Raw genomic sequence first — 22,767 nt, 5'->3', positions numbered from 1 at the left:
TTGTGCTCATGTAAGGGACTGTTCTTCTATTGATTGAGTCCTTGTGTTTATTGTGTTCATGTAAGGGACTGTTCTTCTTTGGATTGAGTCCTTGTGTTTATTGTGTTCATGTAAGGGACTGTCCTGGTTAATAAAGCATAATGGTGATAAACAACTCAGGGGATCCACTGAATGTTCTCTTGTGTTCAGCAGAGGATCATGACCTTTTACACTTTAAGGTCGGGGGTTCTCTGAATAAAAAGCAGAACAGAGGCTTTGTCTACACAACATTAATAATCAGGATACCAGCAAGTGCATTTCCACCTCAGACTCTTATGCCCGATGAGGGACGGAGTATGGAGAGAGTTCTAGAAGTGAGCCGACAGGAAGCAGCCCAGCTACTGGCGTCTCTCCAGAGACGAGCTTTGCAGGCTGGTTGATGCACCACCTCCCCGTCTAACAGGACCCTGAGCCTCCATGTTGAAACACAGAGGTATGTGTTTGAGGCGCTGAGCTGCAGAGGAGGAACCTCTCCTCTGGGTGCGTGGGAGGGGGCAGTAGGATGGACGCGTCTGATAAATGAGTCGATAGTAAGATATGAGGCCGTTTATCAAAGCCATGCTTCAGTCCTCTGTTATTGCGTGGGGAGCCACTAGGGGGCGGTGAATCCACCTCGGTGGGGTTCACCTTCTAACCAACAGGACCAGGGGGAAGGAGTCTGCGTGAAGTGGCAACCTATTTGCCACTCTTGCAGGACGTTTCAGTCCTCGTGTTTTCCGTAAGGCAATAAGCGCCAAAAAAGTAATCCAAGAAGGAAACGAGGCAGATGTAAAAGGAAGAATGCAGCGATTTATTCCCAGAACACAGTGAACAAACATTGACAGATAATAAACGTTTCCAAGTAAAATCCTGGGTCACCTCACACTAATTGACAGGAAGAAATCACTTTTTTATGCTTAAATGACGGTTATCTACGGTCAGAAAGCCGTTGCTCCGTCATGCTCTGAGAACTCAATTAACTCAGCAGAAATGGCTGAGTCAGGTGCCCACATGGCCTATTTACTGCAGTTTACTACAGTAAGCTATGCTTTACGGCAGTACCAATTTGTGGTAGCAGGACAAAATAAGAGTGCAATAAAACTTGATCTATTGAATAGACAAAAATAAGATACAGCAAAATATCAGTTGTGCTTAATTATTATGAATAAACGCAAAATTGAAATTAACAAATTGGGCACAAAATGTGAACATAAGCCTCATCATCTCCATGGCTCTAATAGTGTGTGTATGGTGGAGGCGTTTGGAATGGTTGAAGAGCCTTTGGTGCTCAACACACACACACACACACACACACACACACACACACACACACACACACACACACACACATACACACACACACACACCCACACACACCAACAAGCGAGCAGAAGACCCAACACAACTAAATGAAAATCAGACTGTATAGCCATAATGAAAGGCTCCTTCAAGGTGGGTTTGCTAAAGCGTGTTCATCCTTTCACCACCGAGTGTTGGAGAATCCGTTGTGACATCAGTTCAAATTTTACCTGACGGAGGGGTGGTTTAAAGTAACTTGGTGTCTTTCTTGGGAAGGAAACCATGGTCCAGAAGAACTGGGAGAATGTCACAGAAAAAGTTGAGGGTAAACTTAAAAAATGGAAATGGCTGCTGCCGCAAATGTCATACAGAGGTAGTTTTGGTTTTAAATAATCTAGTAGCCTCCCAACTGTTCCACCGTCTTGCATGTGTTGACCCTCCCTCAGGCTTACTAGCCCAAATTCAATAGAAGATGGTGGATTCTTTCTGGGATGGGTTGCACTTGGTGCCACAGGGAGTGCTGTTTTTATCTAGAGAGGAGGTAGGACAGGGCCTCATCCACCTGGCCAGTAGAACAGCCACTTTTAGAATTCAGTTTTTACAAAAGTTTAGTCTGATCCGACAGACTTGGTATGGAGGAATGTGGCCAGCTGCATTCTCAGACGTGTAAGTAACCTGGGGCTGGATACTGCTGGATACTTTTTAACTGATTTTAAATTCTTAAAATTAAGTGGGTTACCTTAAGTGGGTGTTTCTAAGTCATGGGCCCTTTTTAGACATAAAACTTGTCAAGAAGCTAACTCTCTGTATTGGTTGTTAAAGGAGCCACTGATCCACGGGGCCAGGCTGGACATCACCAACAGTACCAGCCCCCGGGCTGACGGGGGCATTGTGCAGTTCAGGGACCGTTTGCCTACAGCAGCTTTTTGATGTAGTGGGGCCAGCGCTGGACAATGCTGGGGCCCTGGGCACTCTGCTGGGCTTTTGATTGCACCGAGTGGCTGGGAGACTCCTGGAGCTCTGGAGGCAGAGGCTGACCATTAAAGAAAAAAGCCTTCTGATGGACTACATCCTAGGACCCCGTGAGCCCCGTGGTAGGAGAGCTGACCCCCCTGCTCACTCCCTGTTGCCCAAATAAGCTGATAAAATAACTGTCAATGCAAACATCGTGAAGAGCATCAACTCGAGTCGGGCTGAGCAACCGCCCCCCCACTGTGTGGACCAACAGGTTACGGGGCTGCAATCAGTGGTGGACGAAGTACTCAGACCAAGTACTTGAGTAAAAGTTGAGATACCTAGTGTAAAATGTTACTCCAGTGAAATTGGAAGTACTCCCTTTGAACGTCGACTTAAGTAAAAGTATGAAAGTACTTGGCTTCAAATGTACTTAAGTATCATTATTCAAGGTACTTAATTGTGTAGCATCTACAGTAGCTGCTATCGCTGCTTTACACGGGGAATGGGTTAGCCTAGCGATTGTAATACTTGCACTTGGTTCTATGAACATCTTTACTGTACCGACAGTAAAGATATTGTTTCACTTCTTATGACAAATGTACTTATTGTAACAAATGCGCTTATTGTAAGTCGCTTTGGATAAAAGCGTCTGCTAAATGCCCTAAATGTTAATGTAAATGTAAAAGTATCAAAAGTAAAAGTGATTCGGTGTAATGTAGTTCCAAAGTCTTGCCGTGTCCTTTATACACTCAATCATCATAATCATAATCATTAAAGGTTAGAAAAACCCCACTAACAACACTCTAAAAACAATGTTTTCTATTTGTGATATCTGATACTGATATCATTTGAAACTAGAAAATGCATTTCCCTGCAGAAAATGCGGTGAGTGCTGTAGTGCAAAGTGAAGTTGAAAATATGTTTTAGTAAAGCCACATAGATGTAAAGAACAGATGGCGCTCCCCCGTGTGCGATGTCGCGGAGCTCCCCATAGTCAAGTGGCGTCTACTATGTTTCCTTGCTTTTTAGTGCCGACTACGGCAATCAAACAATCCCTTAAAATCACATACGACCAGGCAAACTTACTGATACTGACAGAGCGCAGTAGTTCTGGCCTGTTCGACCCGAGTACGTTGAGCCACTACCCTGAGCTACTCATCGCAACGCCAGGCCAACCACCGGCAGGCAGCTCTCCTACCCACAGCGGCCCAAAGCGGAGACGCGGCAGACGGGAAGGAGTGCAGCGAAGGCTCGTTTGGCTAGCCGAGGGAGGCTAAACCTCCTGATCATACTGTTCGCGAACGTCCAGTCTTTGGAAAATAAAATGGATGAGCTTCATGTAAGGATATCCACGCAGAAGGACATCCAGGATTGCACCTTGTTGTGTTTCTGCGAGACATGGCTGGGGGAAAAGACACCTGATGAAGCCGGAACACTGGATGGATACACGGTTTTTAGGGGGGACCGGAGCACTAGGGAAAGTGGTAAAACCCAGGGAGGTGGAACGGCCATTCACGTCAAACAATCCTGATGTACGGACTGCAGGATTATTTCCAAATCCTGTTCTGAAAACCTGGAATATCTGACGGTAAGGCTAAGGCCGTTTTATTTACCCAGAGAACTGCATTGCATAACTGTGAGCGCTGTGTACATCCCCTCCTCTACCAAGGAGGAGGCTGCACTTAAAGAACTGCACAGCTCGATCAGTGAGCATGACAACGCTTACCCTGATGCTGCTTTTATCATTCTGGGAGACTTCAACCACTGTAACCTCCGGAAATATATTCAGAAACTGTACAAGCCTGTCACTTTCCCCACCAGGGGAAACAAAACACTGGATCAATGCTATAGCAACATTAAAAATGCTTTTTTCGCTGCACCTTTACCACATTTTGGCAAATCTGACCACCTAGCAATAATACTAAGGCCTGCATACATCAAAAGGCTCAAGGCGAGACCAGTCACAATTAAAACTGTTAACACCTGGACTGACTGGAGGCCACAGACTGGAACATCTTCAGAGATGCCACAGACAACATCCATGACTACAAGGAGACTTCGAGCAACTACATCAGCTGCTGCACGTCAATTTGTGCCCTCCCAAGATCTGTGCCTGTGTTTCCTAACCAAAATCCTTGGTTTAATGGGGACATAAAACAAAACATCATGAAAAGACGGGAGGCCATCAAGTCAGGAGATCAAGGGGAATATAAGAGAGCCCGATATGAGCTTGAGAGGTCCATCACAGCTGCCAAAAGGGCCCACTCCCAAGCACTTGAAAGCCTCTACCTGAAAAACAACACGCGCAGCATGTGGAAGGGAATCCAGGCAGCTACAAGTTACAGGACTACCATGATGACCCCAGACACCCGAGATGCCAACCTCCCAGACAGCCTCAACAACTTTTATGCCAAGTTCGACAGGCTGAACACAGACACTCCCTTAAAAGCCCCCTGTGACTCCACAGACACTGCCTTCCAGGTTACACACGCACAGGTTCTGAGGGCTCCGAAGCAGGAGAACCCCCATAAGGCTATGGGACCAGACAGCGTTCATCCAAGAGTCTTGAAGGCCTGTGGGGAACAACTAGTGGGTGTGTATGCTGACATTTTCAATCTGTCCCCATCCCAGGCAGTAGTCAAGTATTATATATACCAGAGTATTTAAATCATCCATCATCATACCGGTTCCAAAAAAGCCAAATTCATCCATGCTGAATGAATTCAGGCCAGTGGCGCTAACATCAGGTCCCATGAATTGCCTAGAACAGCTGGTTCGTACCCACATAAACAACACAGTATCGGACACTGTCGACCCATTGCCCCAACCGATCAGTGGATGATGCGGTGGTCATAGCCCTACATCATACTTGGCAACACCTGGACAACAGAAGAACATATGTCAGAATGCTTTTCCTGGACTATAGCTCTGCCTTCAACACTATCCGCCCGGGCAAGCTGATTGGTAAACTGACGGACCTCGGTGTCCCCACTCCCACCTGTAACTGGATTCTAGACTTCCTGATTGAAAGTCCACAGGTGGTGAGAGTGGGAGGGCGGGTGTCTGCTGAGCTCATAGTCAGCACAGGTTCACCACAGGGCTGCTGCCTCAGTCCCAAACTCTTTACCCTGTACACACGTGATTGTGCCTCCACACAAGATAACACCATTGTCATCAAATACGCTGATGATACCGGCACCCTGGGCCTCATCAAGGGGAGTGACGAGTCAGGCTACTGGAGTGTGATAGAGGAAATTCTCGTCTATGGAGAGGAGAATGACCTCATCCTCAACGTAGCCAAAACTAGAGAGGTAATGGCAGACTTCAGGAGGAGTCCTGTCCCCCTACAGCCTCTTACCATCCAAGGGACTGAGGTGGAGAGGGCGGACAGCCACCGATCCCTGGGACTGCAGGTGATGTCTGACCTGAGCTGGTCTCTAAACACTGCTGCCACAGTGAAAAAAGCCCAGCAGCGGCTGTATTTTATCAGACTGCTCAGGAAATCGGGACTGAACCAGCGTCCTCTCCCCCTGGCCTATAGTGGACTTGTAGACAGCATTCTCACTTCAGGGATCACTGTCTGGTACGGGAATACCACACAGGCAGAGAGGAGGTCACTCCAAAGGGTCATAAAGACTGCAGAAAGGATTATTGGGACCATACTTCCCTCCATGCACTCTATTTACAGTCAGCGCTGCTGGAAAAGGGCAGAGAGAATCATCAGAGACTCCCTCCACCCAGCTCACCCTCTACTCAAAAACAAACAATGCAAATACAGCCTCAGACACAGTAGAGCGGACAGTGTCATCACACGCACAACAAGATTCCTCAACAGCTTCTTCCCTGCCACAGTGAGACTGTCAAAAAAATACAATGTGCAATATCCCTCACCACCCTACCCCCACTTCCTACGTGCAATAACGCAGCTACATGTGGTTATAAAGTATGGTTACACTGCTAAATAGCTAAGTACACTGCAGTGTATAATGTGCAATTTGTTCTTATCTCAGTTTCTTAATTTAATATGTATATTTTTAATCACTATTATTGTGGTGCTCTCTGCAATGCAATGCATAATGTGCAATTTGTCCTTATCTCAATTTTTTTTACACTTTTTATTATTACTATTTATTGTGCGGCTCTTTCCCTCTCTTGATCTCTCTCTCTTTGTATTAATACTATGACCTTGACTTGGGGAAGCCCTGCGCAAGAATTCCTATGTATTTAGACTGTTTGGTTTATGCACGAATGGCGTAAAAAACAACAACTTTTACAATTTTTTTACCTTAGCCTCCCCTCAAGAAGCGGATTGCCGACCTCTAGTGGAGAATTTTACATAGCGCCATCGCTTCCAATTCTTTGATTTCTGTTCTTAATCCAGCTGTTTTGAGCACGTGTCCTTTTGTAATCTCTGTGAGACTGTTTTCACGTTTTTAGTGCAAGAGACTCGCACAGTTTTACACTCTTTTAGCATTGGTTTTTAATTGGTTTGGTGTCAATTTCTCTGAGAATCTTTTTATCATGGGGGCTGGGTACAAAAAAGAAGAAAAAGACAAGTGGCAATTGTTAAATTATCTCTTCGGGGAAGCAAAAATGGCCATCTACATTAGTAGAAAAAACAGTGTGGAAAACAAAGAAGGACAGGATTCACGCACAGTCTGGCTCTGCAACATCAGGGCCAGGCTGTGGCTGGAGTACATATTTGATAAGAATATTGGAGATTTGGACACTTTAAAAGTTCTCTCTCTCTCTTGGACTCATTGTCTGTCTCTCGCAGTGTCTCTCTCTCTCTTCTCCCTACTCTGTGTCTCGCTGTGTCTGTCTGTCTGTTTGTCTGTCTCTGTGGATGAGAATGACGGCTGGTTCAACCTGTTGACCACTTATTGGTCAACGAGCAACAGGTGTGCAGCCTCTGCCAGCCCCAGAGTCCAATCAGACTGACTCTGGGGCTGGTGACGCCTGATTTCCACCGGGGACGTACGCGTCGCGGAACGGCTGCGCCGCGGAACGGCTGCGAACTCTGCCCTTCGTCAATTTCCACCGGGCGCCTAACGGCAGCATAGCGCTGCCTTGCGAGCCAGCCGTATTCACGCGAGATCACAAGATTACGCAATAATCCTAAATGTACTCACCTTCCACTCCCAAAACTACTGCAATTAAATGCCAGGCTTTGTCCTTTCTGACATTGTCCTTATAAAAAGGATGATTTATTTCATAAATTATTTTATGTTGCTCCACTTTGACAATCATTCTCTCGTCGTCCATGTTGCCGACCCTCTGAGACCCTTTGATTGATTGACTGCTGACCCTGGTGCCACCGGTCATGACGTAATGTTGATGTGAAGTTGTAGTATTGAGTATTGTGTTTAATTTTTAAAATTGACCGGATGGTCTATGGCTTTTACTTTTTCACTTCCTGCCCGGCTCGATCTGCTCTGTTGAAATTGACGCGGTTCAGCAACGGCTCGCGTCAAAAATAGAAGTGCTGCGGAATGATAGCGCTGCGGCGCGGTGTGCCGCTCCTGGGACGCTGCTGAGACGTTCCGCAGCGCGCCCGGTGGAAATGGTTTCATTGATTAGAGTGGCAGCGATCAGCAGCGGTGACCGCGGCGCAGCCGTTCCGTGGAGCTTACGTCCCCGGTGGAAATCAGGCATGAGGCTGCTCTCTCTCTGTCTCCTCTTCCACCACTGCGCAGACCCTCTGTATATATGATTTATTTTATACATTTATTCTATAAAGCGACCTTGAGTGTGAAAAAGGCGTTATATCAAATGAACATATTGTGGCGAGCAGCACGGGAAGGACGAGACGGGAGCCCAGGTTGAACCAATTATGCACTTCCGTGCCCCATACACCGCACTACTACGGACTGCCTTTATTAACAACAACGAACATATCAGAAACACGGGACACCTGACCAACACACACAACACTCTCACTAATGGTCCCGATCACACTACACATCACACAACAATGGAACAACACACAATTAATAAAGACCCCAAACCCGTTAACCCCACTTAACCTAACAGAATAAATTAACAAACCCCTTTTGTCAACTGACAACCCCAATTCCCAGAATCCCCGCGGCTCCGGAACACGACGCCCACACCCGTGAAAATATTATTACTATAATTATATTGGAAATAACTTTGTGGTTTTATATATAATATCTGATTGATATATTATTATTCTTGAGGCCTAATTTACTGATAAAATGAGAATTATTATTGGCTGAACACACGAGAACACACTGAGTTGTTTATTACCATAATGCTTCATTAACAAATACATTCGAAAAATACAAGGACTAAAACAATAGAAGCAGCAGACATTACAAACAGTGTTTGCCCTATATGAATCCAGCAGCGGCGCACCGCCACTGCTGAATTGTAAGCGCCACTGCAAAAAAAAATGGCCTAAATAATTGCAAAAATGTAAATAAAATAATAATAATTTCTGCCACCAAAAACTGCGACCAAAATGTGTGATTGTGCGACTGAATTTTATATTTGTACACATTAAACGGGGAAGGGGCGCGTCAACGATTCCGGAATCTAGCAGGCCGATGAGTGTGAGGAGGATAGGGGATGGCCACTGTTAGTGGCTAATGTGTGGAGGGGGAGAGTTCTAGAGATTAAATATCCAGCTCGCGTAAACGTCTATGTGAGAAGGAGAAGGATTTCACAACCTGCTACGTGTGTTTGAACAATTTGCAAAAAATGTACTCGTTCTTCCGACCTGCGGCTAGTGTGCCAGAGTCCTGCACGGGTCTTATTTTGCAAACCCGTACCCGTAATACTTAAAACGGCATCCGACCCGTGTTCCGACAGCAAATTACATTCTGCACCCGACCAGACCCGCTATAAATTGATACTGATGCCCGACCCGCACCCGAAGGAAAATTAGACACATTAGATGGAACACCGAGGAATTACACAATGTGGTGTTTGGCCTGGTGCTTTAGATTGCTGTGCAAAAAAAGCACATCATCCACTGTTGACGGTTTCAGTTGACTCCTCCGCTCCTGAATAACATATCCAGCACCGGAGTAGTCAATCGCAAAACCCGCGTCCCCGCGGGTACCCGAACCCTGTAAGGACTTCATGTGCCATGAACAGCTTATCACACGGGAGGCGTTAGTTGCACCTGCTGCATTCTCAATGGAGAAGCAAGCGGGCAAAGAGGAGGCGCGGACGTGGAAACACTTGGTTTGGATGGGAATCACAATAAAATATGACACTGAATTTGAAATCCATCATCTAAATATTTACTAGTAACACAGGGGAAAAAAATAGAAAATCACATTGGCATGTTGATTTAAGGTGCGTGCCCCTAAAATGTATGGTTGTGCCCCTAAAATTTTCAGTTAGGGGCCACAGTGCTCCTAGTGAAGAAAGTTAGTCTGGAGCCCTGAAGTTCAAGGCACATTTGCACAATGATTTGGTCTCAGCAGATACCTTGACTCTGTTGGTTATTATGTCATATTTGGAAGCTCATACTGTACATTTTTTCCAAAGAAATCTCAACAGAAGTCATCATTTAAAGGGTTATTTTTCAAAATTTTCTTACGGGGGGGCATACCCACGGACCCCCCTAGTGTTGCTAGGTTACCAACTCCCAGCACCACTGCTACAAGGAAATCTAGGGGAAACACTGTTATAAATCATAAACAGGTGTGCACATATCTTTAATAACTTAACATGTTCTGCTGCAGTTTTGTTCCGAACAGAACACAAAAAAAATCAAGATTCTGTTTAAAGTAATTTACAACATGCAACATTACCTCATAGACCTCTTGGTTATTATGAATGAAATATAAAATCTGCTTTAAATCAGGTTCCTTTTTAGGATTATGACAAAAATGATGATATCAAAGCCCTTAAAGATCCCATGGCATGAAAATGTCCCTTTATGAGGTTTCAGTCTACTTCAGATTGATGTGGAAGTGGAAGAACCATCAGACATCGGTGAACCCGACGCAGTTGTTTCAGATTCATAATATCTTCTGGAGGCGCACACAGCTTTTGGCCGTGATAATATATATTATATGATATAGATATCTAAGTATAATATGATATTATTTAGAGCTCCAGGACTCCCGCCAGAGCACCCAGTGTTCTAGAATATTTACAGAACACGGCCAAAGGCTGTGTGCGCCTCGCAATTGCGATACATCCACTGTAAACAGAGCGCATGGTACCGTGGCCAAAAACTGCTCAGGGCCACACCCCCACCCTCCTCCTTGACCCGCCTCTCTCCTCCTCATTTGCATTAAATCTACAGACAACAAAACAGCGCGTTTGGGGAAAGCTCAATGTGCGACTGGCTTGTAGTGGCTGTAATTCTGCACCACGGCTGAATTTTGGGAATGTCTTCAAATACTGTGTTAGGGGCCCACTAATACCTATATTAAAGCATCCATGAAGTAGCATGCCGTGGGACCTTTAAAACCAAAACTGATATGTCTGAAAATATACAAACATTTACCATTAATAGGTATTTTATATTCATTTCAAATAATAAATGTGCTTATCTCACTATGGAATATCTTAAAAGTTTTTTCATGGTTTATCATGCTATCCTTTCCAGAAGAGAGAGAGAGAGGGAAAGAAAAAGAGAGAGAGGGAGACACAGAGACACACAGTAAGAGAGAGAAATAAAAGAGAGGGAAAGAGAGAGAGGGAAAGAGAGAGAGAGAGAGAGAGAGAGAGAAGAGGGAGCTGGAGAGAGAAGAGATAGGTAGAGAGAAAGAAAGAGAGACAGACAGTGGGAAAGAGAAAGAATGAGAGAGAAAGAGAGCGAGAGGGATGGAGAGAGAGAAAAAGAGAGAGACGGAGAGAGGGATAGAGAGTGAGAAAAAGAGAGACTATAACTGCCACAGAGTCCTCTCAGGCCTCCAAAGCCCTTTCATCAAAAGCCACTCATCCACTAACGCAAAAGCAGTGTGTGTGTGTGTGTGTGTGCGGGTGCGCGTCCGTCCGCCCGTCTGTGTGTTTTATTTTCTACAACCGACACAGAGACACTGAGTCACCCGCCCTAACCCTCCTCACCCCCTGAACCCCCTTAACCCTCCTCACCCCCTTATCTCTCCCTAACCGCTTTAACCCCACCCCCGGGAGGAGGTCCTCCTGGGTGAAGGAGGACCAGAAGGTGTGGAGGTGTGTCAGTGTGTCTGAGGACCCTCCTCCACCTGGGGACACTCTGTAGAAGGACAGAGAGCCAGCAGGCCGGTCCAGATACACTCCTACTCTGGTGGAGACAGCGGGGGACGGACAGATGTATGTCTCTCTACCGTTGTACCGGGCAGAGTAACGATCACCATCACGACATTCAAGAATCCAGGACTTGTTGTTCCATCCAAGCCTGCTGTCATTACCCAGTCCTTTCCTTGTTATTCCTCTGTATGTCACTCCTATATGAACACGTCCTTTCCCCTCCACCTCCCAGTAACAGCGGCCAGTCAGAGTCTCTCTACCCAACACCTGGGGCTCGGAGTCAAATCTCTCTGGGTGATCCGGATACGACTGGTCCTCTCCAACCCCCGTCACCTTCCTGTTGTCCTCTGACAGAGAGAGTTGTTTGTGGGCTGTGTTTGGGTCCAGTGTGAGTTCACAGGCATCTGACGGGAGAACAAGACAAGATGAGCTACTGCATTATAAGCTGATTGCTTCTCTGGAATATCTAAGCTATAGTTTACATACTTTTCAAGATATTAGACTTTGAAAGGTTCAAATACACATGCATTGTAATCCACCTGTGTAAACAACAGACTGAACCAACTGTGCTCACATACAGGCTGGAAAGTAACTGTTGGTACCATAGACCTGGTTCATACATACTATACATAGACATGTACACGTATATACAAACACCTACACAAACACAGACACATAGACACTAGACATACATAAACACAGGGAAACATAGCTACACAAGCATATACACAAGAACACATGTGAATGACCGAACGTCACCTCCTCCTGTGTGGATGGACTTTCCATCTCAATAGTTAGTGTGTGTTGTGATGACTCAAACAGACACTTACACTTCTTTAGAGCTGGTCTCAGCCTCCACACTCCACCATGCTCCACACTGGGGGGGAAACAAAGTGAGAGCAGCCTGTTGAAACATTCACCTTCAGCATCTGCTGTATCATCACGTTCTACACAACATGAGCTACAGCTGCCTTTTCAAACCACCATCTAGCAGCGAATGAATCCTTGTAGGAGACTTTGTCCCTGAGTGGGGAGCTGTCCTCTCCATACCTGAGAGTGTCCAGTCTCCAGCGTGGATCCTCCAGTCCAGCAGAGAGCAGCGCAGCTCCAGAGTCTCCTGGGTGATTGTAGCTCAGGTCCAGCTCTCTCAGATGGGAGGGGTTGGAGCTCAGAGCTGAGGCCAGAGAAGCACAGCCTTCCTGTGTGACCAGGCAGCCAGACAACCTACACACACACACACACACACACACACACACACACACACACACACACAAGAATTATTAAGTTTCTAGAGGTAAATCTGTTCAATGTCCTCTGATGTGGAACTTGTGGTGTAACTGTTTGACCATTGAGTCAAACTGACCTGAGAGTTTCCAGTGTACAGTGTGGACTCCCCAGTCCAGCAGAGAGCAGCTTCACTCCTGAATCCTGCAGATCATTGGTACTCAGGTCCAGCTCTCTCAGACTAGAGGAGGTGGAGCTGAGAACTGAGGCAAGAGCTTCACAGCATGCCTCTGACAGATGACAGCCATTCAGCCTTAAGACACAATGAATACAACATGTTAGGAACTGTGATTAATGTTTTAGGATAATTAAAACCAATGTATTTTAAAAAACATGAACAAATTAAATAATAAATGTTAATAAACTGGATCTTGAAATATTAAGAGTTAGATTTAACATAGTTCATTAACAAATAGTATCATTATATATATATATTATATATCATTATTCCCCTAAAATTTGTTTTATGAACTTTTAAGGGAGAAAAATGTTTCCCTTAAAACTAGTTTTATGAAGTTTTATGAACTCCAAGGTTTAGTTCAGTGCTGTGTTAAAGCACGGCTATATTGCGGCGCCGGTGTGATCGCTCTATTGGGAAACACGACCCACTTAATTTCCCATGAAGACACTCTGTTCTGATCAGAAAACTAAAATAGAGGTTTGTACTTTGTACAAAGCTTTGTTGAAATGACACCGCAGCACTAGTGTATTCAAGAGCATGTGAAGAAATGCACTATTCTGGATGACCCAGAGAAGAAGATATATCCTAATTGGAGTATATTATCCAATCAGCAGCCGATTATTATTAGCAGGTATTTGATTGAGGAGGAGGAGGAGGATGAAGAGTTGGTTGGTGAGGAAAGAGATGTTGAGGCGCTGGCGGTAAAAACAGAAAAAGACCCCTGGGCAATCAAAACAGGAATAACTTATTTAAAGTGAGTGATATGTTCACGTGAATGGAGACAGATGGATGGTACGGGAACGAGGACATTTTCACGTCTTTTAAAGGGATGCGACGACATTTGTTAGGGTGCCACCAAATGAAAAAGTTAGTGGCACCAGTAGAAAATGTGTCTTGAGCCCTGAGATTACATATTTTAATTATTTATTTAGACCTGTTAACTTTCTGGAGGTAAATCTGTTCAATGTCCTCTGATGTGGATCTTGTGGTGTAACTGTTTGACCATTGAGTCAAACTGACCTGAGAGTTTCCAGTGTACAGTGTGGACTCCCCAGTCCAGCAGAGAGCAGCTTCACTCCTGAATCCTGCAGATCATTGGTACTCAGGTCCAGCTCTCTCAGACTGGAGGAGTTGGAGCTGAGAACTGAGGCCAGAGCTTTACAGCATCTCTCTGACAGCTGACAGCCATTCAGCCTTTACACACAATAAACACGACATGTTAGGAACTGTGATTAATGTTTTAGGATAATTAAAACCAACGTATTTGAACAAACACAAACAAAAAACATAATAAATGTTAATAAACTGGATCTTGAAATATTAAGTGTTAGATTGAACATAGTTCATAAACAAAAAAATGTTTCCCTTGAAAATAGTTTTATTAAGTTTTATGAACTCCAAGGTTTAGTTTAGGGCTGGGAGTTAAAGCGCGGCTGTATTGCGGCACCGGTGTGATCTCTCTATTGGTAAACACGACCCACTTAAGTTCCCATGAAGACACACTGCTTTGATCAGAAAACTAAAATAGTGTTGAAAACTTTGTGCAAAGTTACATTGAAATGTCACTGCAGCATTCTGGATGACCCAGAGAAGAAGATAAATCCTAATTGGAGTATATTATCCAATCAGCAGCCGGTTATTATTAGCAGGTATTTGATTGAGGAGGAGGAGGATGAAGAGTTGGTTGGTAAGGAAAAAGATGTCGAGGAGCTGGCGGTAAAAACAGAAAAAGACCCCCTATGCAATCACAACATTAACAGCTGATTTAAAGTGAGTGAATCTGTTCATCTTTCTGGAGGTGAATCTGTTCAATGTCCTCTGATGTGGAACTTGAGGTGTAACGGTTTGACCATTGAGTAAAACTGACCTGAGAGTTTCCAGCGTACAGTGTGGAATACCCAGCCCAGTTAAGAGCAGCTTCACCCCTGAATCCTTCAGATCATTGGTACTCAGGTCCAGCTCTCTCAGACTAGAGTTGGAGCTGAGAACTGAGGCCAGAGCTTCACAGCATCTCTCTGACAGACCACAGCCATTCAGCCTTTACACACAATAAACACAACATGTTAGGGACTGTGATTAAAATGACCTACATCATTTACTTTTAACATATCGAAGGACGTGTTGAAAAATGTAATAAGAGATGTTTAATTAATTTACCCACCTTAAATCCATAAATGTTAATTTAATAATCGGTGTAACTTTTACTTTTAACATAATTGAGTTACTGCCTTCATCTTTATTAGAAAAGTGTTTTTAGTTCAACTAATGTTTAAAACATTAGATATTCAAATGTTTATTATGATATGGGTGTATGCTAAATAGTTGAATGAACATTTTTTATTCAATCATTACTGCTTTTATATTGTAGTATTCATTATTTTGTGTGGTGTAATGTAATACGTTATCACTGAACGTACAGAGATGTTTTCTATGTTATAATAACTTTTATTTTCTAGTTTTATGCATATTATCTTATGTGTATTGTTATATATGTTATAAGTGAACCTACAGATAGGTTTTGTTAGTTATAATAACTTATATACTCTAGGATTAGGTACAGTATATTGTGTTGTGTGTATTGTAATGCAGGTTATAATTGAACCTAAAGAGTTGTTTTGTATATTATTATGACTTATATTCTAGTATTATTTATAAAGTGTTGTGTGTATTGTAATACATGTTATTAGTTAACTTACAGATATGTTTCCTATATTATTATAACTTTTATTTTCTAGTCTCATTCATATTATCTTGTGTGTATTATTATACACGCTATTGGTGAACTTACAGATATGATTTGGAATCTTTGAACACAGGCAGCAGCCTCCGAAGACCGTCCTCTGAAGCTTTGTATTTCTTCAGGTCAAACACGTCCAGCTCTTCTTCTGATGACAGTAAGATGAAGACCAGAGCTGACCACTGAGCGGGAGAGACCCGTTTTTTGGAGAGACTTCCTGATGTCAGGAACTGTTGGATCTCCTCCACTAGAGAACGGTCGTTCAGCTCATTCAGACAGTGGAACAGATTGATGCTTCTCTCTGGAGAGAGATTTCCACCAATCTTATTCTTGATGTAAGACACTGTTTCCTTATTGGTCTGTGAGTTACTTCTTGTCTCTTTCTGCAGACCTCGTAGGATAATCTGATTGGTCTCCAGAGAGAGGCCCAGGAGGAAGCGGAGGAACAAGTCCAGGTGTCCGTTCTCACTCTGTAAGGCCTTGTCCACAGCACTCGTGTAGAGGTGAAGTTGAACTTTTCTTGAGGTCGGTCGTTCTTCTGACAGCAGATTGACCCCAGTTAGGATGAAGGATTGAAAGACATGAAGGGCAGCCAGAAACTCCTGGATGCTCAGATGGACAAAGCAGAACACATTGTCCTGGTACAGAACACACTCCTCTTTAAAGATCTGGGTGAAAACTCCTGAGTACACTGAGGCTGCTCTGATATTGATGTCAGACTCTGCCAGGTCTGCCTCGTAGAAGATCAGGTTGCCTTTCTTCAGCTGGTCAAAAGCCAGTTTTGCCAGAGAAAGGATGATCTCCTTGCTCTTTGGACTCCAGTGAGGATCTGTTTCATCTCCCCCATGATACTTCCTGTCCCCCTGTATGGACTGAACCCTCAGGAAGTGGCTATACATCTGAGTCACGGTCTTGGGCATCTTTTCTCTTTGCTGGGATGTTTTGAAGAAGTCCTCCAGAACTGTAGCAGTGATCCAACAGAAGACTGGGATGTGACACATGATGTGGAGGCTTCGTGATTCCTTGATGTGGGAGATGATTTTTCCGGCCAGTGTCTCCTCTCTGAATCTCTTCCTGAAGTAGTCCTCCTTCTGTGAGTCGGTAAACCCCCTCACCTCTGTCACCATGTCAATACACTCAGCAGGGATCTGATTGGCTGCCGCAGGGCGTGTGGTTATCCAGATGCGAGCAGAGGAAAGCAGGTTGCCTCTGATGAGGTTTGTCAGCAACACGTCCACCGAGGTGGACTTTGTGACATCAGTCCAGATCGGGTTTCTCTGGAAGTCCAGAGGAAGTCTACACTCATCCAGACCATCCAAGATGAAGACAACTTGGAACCGGTCGAATCTGCAGATTCCCGCTTCTTTGGTCTCAATAAAGAAGTGCTGAAGCAGTTCCACCAAGCTTAACTCTTTCCTTTTCTGTAAATTCAGCTCTCTGAAAGCGAGGAGAAATGTGAAGTGTATTTCGTGGTTAGTTTTGCCTGCAGCCCAGTCCAGAGTGAACTTGTGTGTTAAGACGGTTTTACCAACACCGGCCACGCCAGTTGTCATTATTGTCCTGATTGGTTTATCTTGTCCAGGTAAGGGTTTAAAGATGTCCTCACATCTGATTGGTGTTTCCTCCATGGCTGGATTTCTGGAAGCTGTTTCAATCAGTCTGACCTCATGTTCATTGTTGACCTCTCCACTGTCTCTCTCTGTGATGAAAATCTCTGTGTAGAAGTCATTCAGATCTGTTTGCTGTCCTGCCTTAGCGATTCCCTCCAACACACACCTGTACTTCTTCTCCAAACGAGACTTGATATTATGTTGGCACTTGACAGCATCAGATCCTAAATGAGAAAACAACAGAAGACATCAGTTAGTGGATGGTGACATCAGTGGAAACAGGTCAATATTTCCTGTTAAATTATCAATGTCGTGATATTTAGTGGCTTCATTACTTGTGGTCGGAGAAGCTGGTCGTGACTGCATGTTACAGATTCAAAATGTTCTGATATATTATTTCCACAGCAGTATGATTGGTCTAATGATAGTAATAATGATAGTGAATCAGTCTTAAGTGACTTGTTATGCTGATATTACAAGATAGTGTTGCATCTTTTCCACTGATTTTCACTGATACACTATTCTGCTTAGGGCTGAACGGTATGGACCAAAATGTATATCACGGTATGATTTGAGGCATAGACGTTAACGGTATTATATCACGGTATGTTAATTTGATCTTCTAATTTAGATATAAATGCTTATGAAGGGGTAAAATACTGGTTAGGCAGAAAAACTGCATTAAAAAATGCAAAATCTTTTCTCAAGTTACTTCCATCTCTGAAAAACACTAATGTTTAATAGTATGGATTTATTTGTCCACTTGCTCGCGGACCTTGCCGTATAGTTTTGGCTGAAGTGTGTGTGGTCAGGTAACGCGTACCTGGGATTGAGTGTTTTGACCCACTCTTTAAAGCCCTTTCTATCAACATTTTGAAAGGGAACCATGTCCTTACACAGGTAAACAGTGACGGCGTTTGTTATCTCGTTCCACCGCTGGCTTTTTTTGTCGTAAGGACTGGCTGGAAAATGCTTGCGGAAGCGATGTCTGAGATGCAGAGACAGCCTCACGCTACCAGCGTCTGTCTCGTATGGTGTGGAATGAGAGCACGTGAAGGCACTATTGCGCAAGCACACAGGTGCGCAGCAAGCGCGTCTGCGTGCTTGCGCAATAGCATACTGCATGAGAAGGCAGTATCGCTGTCAAATCTGTTCCTGGGAAAAGTAATGTTGCGCCGAATTGAAAAAGGAACTATGTTTCGTTACCACATCTTCAGTAGTGCGTAACATGACTGAATGAAATGTGTTGAAAACTGTCTCCAATGATAAAGAACACCAAGGCTAACTTGGGAATCTGGCCCTATTTCCAAAATTCTGAACTAACCCTTTAACCTGATCTTAAATCATCATCCCTTACCACATGGGTTTAAGAGATGAGCCCTGTGAAAGCAATACTAATTTAAACAGTAAAATATGCATTTGTAATAGTTAACAATGAAAATGTATTTGTCTGTGGCATATACAGTCTTAATCCTAAAGCTGGTAGTCTCTGATTTTAACTGGGGTATGGATTAGTTGACTTAACTCTAACTTGAAGGCTACAGAATATACATTCTAAAGCCACAGACGAGGAACCACAGGAGGGCATTTCCTCTCGACATGACGTGAGCCAGCGGTCTTTGAGGGGCCAGTTATACGTAAATACGGGGGCTGGGGGGTATATCTTTTGGAACATGTGAATGAGGAACACATGTAAATGTCCCTCAGAATGCAGGCACTGTTTGACCAAGGAAAGCCAGGTAATATCAATAGTGGTTAACATTTGGCTCCATTGTAGATATATTTCCCTTATATTCTTATATAATTTATACTTAAAGTTAACCTTACTTGTACTTATTATCTAAGTGAACTGAGAAATAGACTGATGTCATTGACTACAGAGGGATGTCTTGTCAGAGTGTTCCTGTCCCTCCCCCCCCACTGGTACATTTCTCACCACTAATATATTCAAACATTTGGCAAATATCCTTTTAAACCTTCATTATTTTCTACCATAATACCCCCACCATAACCCTACAGACCTGTTCTAAACCATTTAACCTGATACCCCCACAATAACCCTACATATCTTGATCAAACCATTTAATCCCAAAGAGGAAAGATGTCTCCACATTGAAGTTAAAAGTAATTCAGTCTGAAAAGAACAAATATCAGTCTCATACTGCTCCTTAAAGGGACATGTTATGAAAACAACACTTTTGCTGGGATTTGGGGTGTTGTTTGGGGTCTCTGGTGCTTCCACACGCAAACACACTTTGAAATAAGTCTGTACATGATTTTTTGAGTTAGATATGCATTTCTGCAAGTAACCCGCCGACCGTTAACAAATGAGCGAGTCAGTTTTGGCGCCCCCTCCTACGTAGGAAGGGGCTACATTTGAATATTATATACTCTGGTGGCATTCCGGCAGCTCAGCTCCTGGAGTACAATCCCTTTCTCCTCCATGTCGAGGTCCAGTCTGGATTTCAGGGAGTCAAAGCCGAAGTTCCTTTGCCCCAATACTTCTCAACCATGGCCGAGATAAGCCCCACTACGATTCTTTACTTGTTGTGGAATTACCAGAGACTCAGAATCAGTCTTTATGATTCATAATATCATCCGAGGCGCACATAGCTTTTGGCCATGATATTAGATATTATATTATATAGATACCTATATATTATATTATTATAATTATTATTATTATTATTATATTATATTATATAGATACCTATATACTATATTATTGTTAGTATTATTATTATTATTATTATTATTATTATTATTATTATTATTATATTAATATTATTGTTTTATTATAACTATATTATATTATATAGATATAGAGCTCTGGGAGTCCGCAAACGGCAACAATCCCTTCTCCTCCATGCTGTGGTTCAGTCTGACAGCTCATTGGTCAATGGGCAGCAGCTCATTTGCATTAAAACTACAGACACCAGAAACAGCACATTCTGAAGGGACTCAAACAGAGGGGAATAGTGATAGACAAGATTTTTTTCCCTAAAAGCTATTTTCGAATAAAAGCTATTTTCGAACAGCTTAAAAAAACATTTAACTACAACTATTCTGCCCTTCAAAATAATAGTCTCCTCTGTCTTCAAAGTAAGAGTCTCTCACCGCCCCCCAGTGTGTCGGCCAGTTCCTCCTGGTTCATCTCCAGCTCTGGTAGACGCTGCTGTACAGACTGAGCACTGGTAACCTTTGACCTCTCCTGGTGTCTGTGGACAACACAAACACACACACACACACACACACACACACACACACACACACACAAACACACACACACTAGTTGAGGCTACTCAACTTTCTCAGATTATTGAAATGGAAATATAAGGAAAGGCTGAAAATGAAGTTATCAGCTGTTTTCACACGTCCTCTGTCTTTTCTCCGCATTTGTACCTCATCAGGAATCGAAAAAGGGGGCTGAACAGCACAAATCACACAGAATCGGAAACGGAAAGGGGGCTGTTTTTGTTTGGTTGTAGTCTTTTCGCTTGATTCTCCGTATCAACAGTAGGTCTAGAACCGAGCGAAAAGACTACAACCAGCCCCCCTTTCCGTTTCCGGTCGACGAGCAATGAGTCTTCCAACATAAATCAATGGATTTACAAAATGCCAAATAAAACAAGACAGAAACTGCATTTCACTACGATGCTTCATGAAAAAAAAAAGATGAGGATGTCTGCATTGCCTGGGGAGTGTCCCCAGGCAATGTAGACATCCTGAATTTAAAGTTGTAAATCCAGGTCTGCTGTGCTTCCTTTGGACACAGGTTTTTTATTTTATTTACTAACCATGTTAAAAAGAAGAAGGAACAAGGCCTCAGATTGCACTTTATTTTGTTTAAAAATATTTTAAGATTCTATTTATACATTTGACGGACATCTTGAGTTAAGTTTTTATTTTATGTGGACACAAGTTATTTCTATTTTATTTACTATCCATGTTTAATAGAAGAAGGAATAATGCCTCAGTTTGCACTTTATATTGTTTTAAAATATTTCAAGATTAAATTTATTCATTGGAAGGACATCTTGTGTGGACACAAGCGTTTTCCTTTAATATTTACTATGTTTAAAGGAAGCAGGATTATTACCTCATTTTTCACTTTATTTTGATTTTACATATTTTAAGATTTTATATAAAGTCACCTTTGTCGTGTTATCTTTTTTGCTGTTGTTGATCCGAAAATGAACCGACCCGTGACTCAAAAAACGTGACACGATCCAAACCGTGAGATTTGTGATCTGTTAAACCCCTACTGTTCACGTTGTGTTTAAATGTGGCCGATATGACGACTGTGGATCTAGAGTGACGTCAGAGACACATTACGATACGACTGTTCAACCTGAGGTAGCATTGAGAGATATCCCTCCTGTGTCTGATTCAGGACCGCGTATGGAAGTGGCCCAAACCAGAGTTGAACCAACCTGATTCTGTGTGATTTGTGCTGTTCACACTGTTCTGAATGAAATCGGACCGGAGTCACCGTCGAGCAAAACAATCTGGCAACTCTTGCATGCACTCTCTAAGTCCTCACCTCTTCTCAATAGACTGCTTTCCATCTTTAAAGTGAAAAGGTAGATCCATAGACCAGTCACTCTTCATGGAGACACAGCTGGGTCCAGGGCAGTCTGCTCTCTGCAGCTGCTCTGGGCTTCAACACAACACACACACACACACACACACACACACACACACACACACACACACACACACACACACACACACACACACACAGACACACACACACACACACGCACACACACACACACACACACACACACACACACAAACACACACACACACACACACACACACACAGCTTTTAATCACACTGAAGTTTTCACACTGACAAGATAATTCTTCTTACAAGGCAGTTTTTAGGTGAGAGAATTTCGCTTGTTTCTACCTTTTAAGTCCTTAATGATCTTAATAAATTAAAATATATATATATACTTACTGAAATAATACTTAAATATTATAACTTGTTACTGATGTTTTTACTCTGAGTAACCTAATGCTTTGAACTAGAATCACAGAATTCAAAATCTGTTGGATCAACACTGACATACCAAACTGCTTTGTCAAAGTCAGTCTTATTAAAGCATGTTATCTTTTCCTTCCCTGATATTAAGAACAGACTTTAACCAAATGGAATTAACCGTTTTACTGTCAATCTTGACCACAGAACGGCAGTCATGCAGACCAAACACAGTAGAGAAGAAAGACAGAACCCTGTTCATATCAGGGGAGCCTTACTGCTCAGGTCAGATGCATTGCTCTTCCTGAGTTTCTGGTCTGGCTGTTCACGTTGTGTTTAAATGTGGCCGATATGACGACTGTGGATCTAGATTGATGTCAGAGACACATTACGATACGACTGTTCAACCTGAGGTCGCATTGAGAGAAATCCCTCCTGTGTCTGATTCAGGACCGCGTATGGAAGTGGCCCAAAC

At 43.3% G+C, this 22,767-nt stretch overlaps 1 protein-coding gene and 1 pseudogene across 27 annotated transcripts in view; one reads left to right on the top strand and one right to left on the bottom strand.

Annotated features, from left to right (window-relative positions):
* LOC307074325 (NLR family CARD domain-containing protein 3-like) overlaps positions 1-22,767 on the top strand; it is an 80,345-nt pseudogene that overhangs the window by 18,758 nt on the left and 38,820 nt on the right. The gene's annotated exons all lie outside the window — the stretch shown is intronic.
* LOC307074318 (uncharacterized protein) overlaps positions 1-22,767 on the bottom strand; it is a 128,070-nt gene that overhangs the window by 96,860 nt on the left and 8,443 nt on the right. For 21 of the 26 annotated variants that reach the window (XM_079734368.1, XM_079734372.1, XM_079734371.1 and 18 more), the window contains one exon: positions 21,849-21,965. The exons of 4 other annotated variants lie outside the window; for them this stretch is intronic. In XM_079734368.1, the coding sequence (XP_079590494.1) occupies positions 21,849-21,965 (117 nt within the window). Of the gene's footprint in view, positions 1-12,856; positions 13,031-13,978; positions 14,153-14,825; positions 14,997-15,746; positions 17,530-20,422; positions 20,524-21,848; positions 21,966-22,767 lie in introns of all 26 variants that reach the window. One more of the 26 variants, XM_079734393.1, reaches the window with a different exon arrangement.

The sequence above is a fragment of the Pollachius pollachius genome (assembly GCF_949987615.1).
Source record: "Pollachius pollachius genome assembly, chromosome: 4".
NCBI lineage: Eukaryota > Metazoa > Chordata > Actinopteri > Gadiformes > Gadidae > Pollachius > Pollachius pollachius.
Note: the sequence above shows the minus strand (reverse complement) of the source record. Positions and strands in the feature narration are given on the sequence as shown.